The sequence below is a fragment of the Olea europaea genome, chromosome 19 (assembly GCF_002742605.1).
Source record: "Olea europaea var. sylvestris chromosome 19, O_europaea_v1, whole genome shotgun sequence".
Classification (NCBI taxonomy): domain Eukaryota; kingdom Viridiplantae; phylum Streptophyta; class Magnoliopsida; order Lamiales; family Oleaceae; genus Olea; species Olea europaea.
This window is the reverse complement of record NC_036255.1, coordinates 12,667,791-12,676,311: the sequence shown is the minus strand read 5'-3', so window position 1 is coordinate 12,676,311 and position 8,521 is coordinate 12,667,791. Positions and strand designations below refer to the sequence as shown.

General features: G+C 32.5%; 1 protein-coding gene across 1 annotated transcript; it reads right to left on the bottom strand.

Moving 5' to 3' along the window:
• Positions 1 to 2,395: 2,395 nt before the first annotated feature.
• Positions 2,396 to 5,245, bottom strand: LOC111368866 (serine carboxypeptidase-like 18). The gene is made up of 13 exons (XM_022990346.1): positions 5,092 to 5,245; positions 4,804 to 4,880; positions 4,595 to 4,717; positions 4,223 to 4,325; positions 4,094 to 4,131; positions 3,897 to 3,998; positions 3,681 to 3,767; positions 3,443 to 3,598; positions 3,286 to 3,357; positions 3,095 to 3,213; positions 2,818 to 2,931; positions 2,670 to 2,724; positions 2,396 to 2,595 (listed from the first exon to the last, which is right to left on the bottom strand). The coding sequence occupies exons 1-13, from the start codon at positions 5,243 to 5,245 to the stop codon at positions 2,512 to 2,514; spliced, it is 1,284 nt and encodes a 427-aa protein (XP_022846114.1). The 3' UTR covers positions 2,396 to 2,511.
• Positions 5,246 to 8,521: the final 3,276 nt, after the last annotated feature.

Genomic DNA, 8,521 nt, shown 5'->3' with positions numbered 1-8,521 from the left:
ACATATTGACCACTTCACCATCACGACATTCATTGATTTTTTATAACATAATGTAACAAATTAATATATGTTCAATTTTACCGGTTTAATGCAAGTAGAAACATTTTAACCAGTGCTTTGTCTCTCTTCTTGCTTTTTTTTTTTCTTTTTTTTGTCCCTCTAATCAACTGATTTGAGAGTTTGGTCAATTAATGGTGGATGAATTCATAGGAAAATTGGCCTTAGTGTCATAAGAAATCTTTCAACAAAACTTGTTTAATTAATGAAAGATTTCACTTTTCGTTTACAATAAATCGATTGCGAAAAAGTGGAATCATACAAGTACATAAAATTGATATAAGTACATAAATAATCTCAATTTTGTTAACATAATAATGCTTGTTTAATTAACTTTAATTGTAAACTGAATAATGGCATTTTGTTAATATATATTGCCTATTTAATTGAAAAATAAATTTGGGCATTTTGCATATTATGGAACAATTTTTTATCCAAAATGAAAGTTCGTACCTAGTTCTAATTCTAATTGTGTATCAGTTCTTCTAGTTCTAATCTGTATGATTTTTGGAATATTATTTATTTAAATATTAGTAAACAACCCTGTTGTCACGTATGTTGGCTGTCGATAGTAAGCTTTCGACGCTTGCGGTCCGCCCTAGCTAAACTCAACCCTTGGATTCGCCCCTACTAATGGACAGGTTCTATATATTCTGCACCAAATTCAGGACAACCTAGTAAAATCATAATAATGTCAATGCACTATTGAAGAAATAAGATTAAACAAAGAAGTAAGGTCTCAAACTTCCACTGTTAATGTCACATGCTTCTGTTCAAGTTACTGTGCAACTTTTATTTTGCTAACTGTGTGGAGACTCTGACAACTTCTGCTTGTCAGTGTAGTATATAATATTTTTGCTAGCACTTGAGATAGATCCAGCCATGAACATTAACGCTGAAAGACTTACCCTGTTCGTGTAGCAATACTCAGCCATGAGTTGCTGTCTTTGCTTGACTACTATAACTTACATGGCACGCTTTTTAAGATATTGAAATCATTACAACTATTTTATCCCAAGAATTGTCCATCCCACAGTAATTTTTCTTCCATAAAAGACAAGGTAGGTGCAAGTACCCTTGACAAGTTTTCAATTAATTCAAGATCAGTCCGTTCCAATTTCAGCGATGTATTAGGTTCACCATTTTTTTTTAACAAGTAATGGTATTTACTAACACTGGTGTTAAACTATTAGTTTAAGTAGCACTAATGTGACATGAACCGAGGTGTATAGTTAAATGAATCACTTAATACTATCTTTCATCACCTAAACCTATGTTGTAGTACCATTAATGCTAGATAAATTATTTTTTTTACTGAACAATAGACCTTTTCGACGGAGGATTAGCCCATGTAAATACGTTGGGGAAGTTAATAAGACCTCGAGATGACAAGAAGAAATCTTAGGAAATCAAATGCTTAAAAACACTTATTTTAATTCAAGCATCTAATTTGATTAACGCTAAAAGTATAACACAAACGGAATATATGTACTTCAATGAGCACTTAGGTTTCATAGAGTTTTCATCTATTCATAAATAGGTCTTCAACTTCTAATTTTTGTGGCAAGTGAATCTTCAAAAATTGTAGTTAATGTATTAAGCTTTAAGCATGAAATCAAAAATTTTGGTTAAAGTGATAATCATATCATCGGTTTCGATTAAAAAAAAGTCCATTTTTTCCATTTCCCCTTATGCGCCTCTCCTCCAATCATGGTCAGTTGTGAAGCCAAATCTGTTCGGAAACGACCAGTTCCCATGATAAAGCAGTTGGAGAGTCGTTTGTTGAAACCTTTGTCAGTATATTTTCAACGAAAAATAAAATCCCTGATATGATTTTTTAACTAATTATTTATTTATTATTTACTTAATTTTTAAATGCAATCTAAATTGGAAAATAAAAATTAAGCAGAATAAAAAGATTCATGGCGAATTTTGTGAATTTGAGATAGAGACCTTGTTCACACCCCTATATGGGATGGGGTAATGCAGAGCGAGTAAAGGTCATGGAATATTGCCATTCCTAATTTGGAGTTATTGTATTAGATGTTTTTTTGCTTCTCTATGTAATCTTAATTGTGGTTCGTGTCGCTTTATTCTTAAGATGGGAATAAAGTGACCCTCGATTTGGCTTCATATGGGACCTAGTAAAGGAGTTTATTTCTTTGAGTTAATTTTACTGTGTAGTTTAGGTCTGTGGTTTGTGGGGCTTTGATTAAAATGTAAGTATTGATATTGTTTCAAAGAAAGAAAAAGATTCTATAAAGCTAAATATGATTGAAATTAGGTTAAAATCATCTTTTCTTTTATATTCAATCATTTATAATAGATTTCTTTATGATTGTCATACTACATTTGGTTTTATTAGCTAAATTAACAATTACAGAATATATATTGACAATACAGTGTTAAAAAGGTGTAATGGATGAACCATAAAATTTCGCCATCAACCCAAACCTATAAAGGATATAAAGATAGCCATCGGTCGAGCATTGCAAGACATTGTTCAGGGTTATATTCAGGAGCTGTATGACCTGCACCCTGTAATATATAACAAATGTTTACTTCCTTTTCCGTCAATCACTATGAGAAAGAGCATAGTGAAATTTTCTTACCTTCACCGTCACAAATGTTAGATAGAAGTCATTCTTCTTATATTTCCTTGTGTATCTACAAAGTAAAATGTAAATGAGATTTTGAGATTAATATTAAGATTCAATATACATTTGTGTGAATGGAAGTGATAAAGAATTGGAAACCAACCCTGCAACTTGGTCATTAACATTCCAAGGTCTCCACTCGTCATCTATGGCTAGATTGAGGCCACGAATCCATTTTAAAGTACCAATATAAGGTATGACCATGTCGTGATCACCACTGGAAAGATAACACGAATAATTGAAGATTATCAAATCAAATTTACAAATTTGTAGAGTTAGGTTTTTCGTTTAATACTTTTATCATGATTTGTGAAACAACTATATCTTAGTTGATGGAATAGATTAACTCAGAACAAATTAAGTCACTCTGTTTAACTTACCTATATACCAAAGCTTCATATCCTTTCCTGCTGAGGATTTTATGATATTGAACAACACTTTCTACATTATCTGCATAGGATAAGCTGTGATTGCATCTCGTCCAATTTGTTATTGTTCCCTGGCAATCAAAATAAAAAATTAATCATTATAAAGTGCATTGATTTTTTTAACAAATATGTATCAAAAGTACCTTTTTAATATGAAGAGCTTCTTGGACGGTTGGATCATTTGCCCAAATATATGATGTCGCATAAGTTTGAGACTGCACAAAAGAAATTATGTCTTTAGAAACCTTGTTAACTCTAGGAGAACATTCCATGAGCTATATAAATAGAGGCCGAAATTACGCGGCACCACAATCCGTCTATTTTGGATGGGAGGAGGAGGTGGTCAATGGAATCATCTTCGGCAAGTGTTTGATCCCATTCCAATTCATCTGGTTTTGGTGCCATACTTTTACATTTTGGTTCCAGAATTTGTCCCCGGTTTAAATTTTTTATACACTGCAATATTTGATCATTTTATGAGTGCATATATATATATATATAATGTATGTATGTAAGTATGATAGGATGCAAATGTTACCTCTTGGATCGGTCTAAGAGCATAAAGACATTGCAGATTTTTTGGATCAGAATTGTAATATTTCCCATCACAGCTAATTTTTGCCGACTAAAATTGTATCAAGTTACATGAATAAGGGAAACGTTTTAGCTATAAGAAATTAAGAGTATATTCACTGATAAGTTATAGATATAATTAATTTTATCATCAAAATAATCGATTCAAGAATATTACTACCTCGAAATATTCATCCGATATAAGTGCCATTCGGTGAGCATATGGAATTCGTTCATTGTAATCAATGTTTGGATCTGTTAATCCATTCCCAATAATGTATCCCTATTTCAATTTCGAAAGCACTATTTCATTAACATTATATATGTTACAATATTTGAAAATAAAACGGAGTTATCATATAAATAATAAATTAGTACTTGGAGAGATATTCGTGGCTGCAAGCCTGCTTCATTGCCTGCATAACCAGCAGCACTTACAACTTAATCAAGCACGGTTAATTAAGAAAAAAACCAAATAAAACCAAGTTATATATTTCTTATACATACCTTGTGATATTTCCAAGGCAACCATGGGAACAAGTTTGCCACCATAAGAGTCCCCCGCAACATATAGACGGTTTTTCATAAACATCGGGTGATTCAACAACCACTGCATTTTCAATATTTTGTTAGATCACTAACCCGTAAACACGTGTGGATGCTATAACAACTATTTTTAAATCCTACATGGGTAGCGAAAGGCCTAGCTTATGGGTTTACAAACACATTGAACGTTCTAACCTCACACATTACTTTTAAGTGTGAGTTGTATATAAGCAATTTTTTAATAGGTGAAACAGAGAAACTTAATAACTTAAAATTCTATTGTCTTCAATAGCTACTTACAATTATGACTTATGATTAAGAATATTAACTTACCTTTCTAAGAAAGGTATAGTTGTCTTTTGCTGATTTGGTGTCTGAAGAAGAGTAACCTTTCGATGTATTTGCATAGGAAAATTCAGTGCCAACGGGCCAATCAATAAATATAATATTGGCAACCTGCAAATCATAAGGCTAAATTACTGCAGTGCTAAACTTAGAGAGCTATACATGACTTTAATCATGGAGTGAGAGATGTTTTTGACCTTGGTCCATGAATATGGATTTTGGTGAATTAATGGTAAGCTTCCATCAAAATCTGCAACATCGAAAGCTAATGGACCTAAACAAAAGCGCACAAAATTGACATGAACATCCTAAAAGCTAATAGTTCAAAGCACTTTCCATATTTTGCTGGTTGCTACTCATCATTTGCATACTGCACACACATCTCTCTCTTTTATGCATAGGAAGGGTGTAATTCCCAGAGTATGTATAAGTCCCCTTTGCTGAAAGAAAATAATAATACACACACACATATATAGAGAGAGTACCGATTTCATAAAAGAGGCCCGAGAGAGCAGAGCAACCAGGTCCACCCGTGAGCCAAAGCAGAATAGGGTCCGTTTTAGGATTGCTTTCGGACTCGATGAAATAGTAGAATAGTTGCACTTCTTCTGTTTCTCCCACATCAATATATCTAATCATCCAAATTTATAAAAAATTTTATTCAGTTTCTGGAATTAAAAGTCAAAAGGAAGTTGTTAAAGAATGAAAGAAACCCACCCTGTTTCGAGTTTGACAGGCAAAGTGCTCGAATAGCCCGGAAGAGTCTCTATATTGAACTCTGATGCTGCCTTGCTAAAGAGGAAAAAAAAATACAATCGATGGCTATCATCATCCCTTACACCAGCATTTTTGTATTGATTGTTAGACCAATTAATTGTGGCTCATGTAATATTATTAAAGAACTAATTAAAAGTGACTAATATATTTAAAAGTGGAAATTTCACAAGCATAGGTTTTTAAAGATTACAGTTCAAAAATCAGGTTAAAGGTTTGTTTATTCAAAAATCATGTGGCAATTGTATAATTTAATATTTATAATAATATATTATAAAATTAAATTATACACCACCCTCTAATCCATCCAAAGTCAAATTAATCTTTATATGTGAAAATCATGAATTTTAAAGATCTTGGCATTAGGGTTTAATTGCTTACATTGATATGCTTTTCATATTGAATTACTAATATAGAACTACGACATATCATTTTCTCATTTATGGAAATTCTAACTCTTCTGTCTGGTGGAGTTTTAAAAATCACACTGAAAATTTGATGATACTTCAAAAAATGTAGAACTATTAGTCTTAATAATAGAAAGATGAAATGGAACTTTAATTTAACCTCACCCCCCCCCATCAAACCACAAAATCGGACTCAACCACTTATAATAATATATTATAAAATTAAATTATACACCACCCTCTAATCCATCCAAAGTCAAATTAATCTTTATATGTGAAAATCATAAATTTTAAAGATCTTGACATTAGGGTTTAATTGCTTACATTGATATGCTTTTCATATGTATTGAATTACTAATATAGAACTACCACATATCATTTTCTCATTTACAGAAATTCTAACTCTTCTGTCTGGTGGAGTTCTAAAAATCACACTGAAAATTTGATGATACTTCAAAAAATGTAGAACTATTAAATAGAACTACTACATATCATTTTCTCATTTATGGAAATTCTAACTCTTCTGTCTGGCCTCGCACAAAATCATACTTAACCACCTAAATTTTAGAACCAATTTTGTATTTTGGGAAATTATGGAGTTCCGAGCCATGTAACAATAGAATGAATTATGTGATAATTATGCCGGACCATTATTTGCAAAAACGGGAATTTAGAGTCATAGGTGCATTGTTTCTAGATGAATCGCAAAGTCAGCACTATGAAATTAAGAAACCAACAACAATAACTTGAGATTACACATGATGTTTCTGATGGAACGTCCCAACTTTTACTGTCATGTAAATAATAAACCGATTTTAAAGACATATTTTTTATTGTTCTTTTACTTGATTTTGTAGAGTTAATTTTCTTATTGTTTGAAAACTACTATTAATTTAAAAATACATATTTTCTAAAGTATGTATTGATTATTTGGTTTTGAACTAGATTTAGAATTTTATCTTGTTCTTATTAGCAATGACAATAGTTTGAAACAGGGATTTCGAATTAAAAATTCAGGCCAAAACAAGAGACCGATGCAAAGGCTGTACCGTTCCCCTGGCTTGCTTAAAGACATTTTTACCCTTGCCAATAAATCACCTAAACTTCACGTGAAACTTGGTGTAACTAGAGTCTCGATCCCATTACACAGTGACGCATTGTGAGTGTGTGGTACAAATATTTTTTCAACTTGATCTTTGAACAAGGGCGAAATAGTCTTTGCACAAAACAAGCAACATTTGATGGTGGCGGCAGCTTTATTCTTTGTCATAGTTAATATTTTTGTACAAAATCTGCTTAATTGCAAAGGGGTCCCACATATTTCTTGCAATAATCGATTTTTTAAAGAAAAAGCAGAACAAGACAATCTCTTAAATTTATTTCTTGTTTACTTATTTAACTTTGCTACGTATGCTGTTATTAATGCTTCGACAGGCTGCAATTTTAACTTATATGACTCAGATGATAAACATTTCGAGGTCGTTCTTTTGGATATGAGAAAAGTTGGTCTTATGCTTTGCTTGTCAGATCTTCGCATTGACTATTCTTTGGAGGATGAAATATGCGTTTATTTTCAAGAATTTGTGATTACGAAGGACATAATGTGTAGTCAACGAGTTTTACGGATGCTCTAATGAAAGCAATGTCATTTAGTATCATTGATGTCAAGCATCATACGCGGACCCACATGGGTCATGTGGAGTCTAGTGAAACCACAAAAAAATTTGATTTTTTTTTTCCGAAATTGAATTATTTTATTATTTGTGGGTGAGCCTTAGAATCAAATCGAACCAAATCCATTACTTTCATCTCTCCTCCAATTTCGCTTCCAAATTCCATCATTTGATTTTAATGGGTCATTTGAACTCTTTATGAAGGTTCTTAATTTTTCTGATATAAACGAACTTTATTTAAATGAATATAATATTGGCAACTTGCAAATGAAAGGGGAAAATAAAGAAATCGGTCATAACAAGTTCAAAGTGTCTTTTAAACTTTCAGAAACGGTAACTAAAGTTTAAAAACACTTTTTCAATTTTTTGGGCTATTTTTGCGACAACTTTTCTGCCACTTCCGACCATCGATACTGTCGAATTTTGATATCGTTGGAAAGCACATAATGTTGTCTTCAATTATTACCCAAAATCTCCTTGTAACTCCAATGGATTCGACCAAAAAATCGTCACAAAATTTGCCTGAAAAATCTGAAAATCTGCTAGATTTTCAGATTTTTTGGACAACTTTTGCGGCGATTTTTCGATGACTTCCAACTACCAAGATCATCGGATTTTGATGCCATAGGAAAGCCCACAATGTCCTCTTCAATTACCATCCAAAATCTCCCCCAAACTCCAAAGGATTCGACCGGAATAAACCCACAAAGTTAGCATCCCGAATCATGTCAGATTTTGGCCTTTTTGGGTAGCCGAATTTTTTTGGGTTTATTCCAGTCGAATCCTTTGGAGTTTGGGGGAGATTTTGGGTGGTAATTGAAGAGGAGATTGTGGACTTTCCAACGGTATCAAAATTTTGCGATCATGGTGGTCGAAAGTTGCCGTAAAAGTCAACCAAAAAACTGAAAAATCTGCCCAGATTTTTGTCTTTTCGGGTGGCCAATTTTGTGGGTTTATTTTGGCCAAATCCTTTGGAGTTTGGGGGAGGTTTTGCGTAAGTTTAGTGACCGTTTGTGAAATTAACCCATTGATTATTTGATCTTGAAATAGATTTAGAATTT

Bases quoted from the DNA above. Each gene is read 5' to 3' on its own strand.
- LOC111368866 (XM_022990346.1), bottom strand. From the start codon at position 5,245: ATGATTAGATATATTGATGTGGGAGAAACAGAAGAAGTGCAACTATTC. The intron at 3,214-3,285 runs GTACTTTTGATA...TTTGATTGCCAG, and splicing joins AAGCTCTTCATATTAAAAAG to GGAACAATAACAAATTGGAC. The intron at 2,932-3,094 runs GTAAGTTAAACA...TTATCTTTCCAG, and splicing joins TATGAAGCTTTGGTATATAG to TGGTGATCACGACATGGTCA.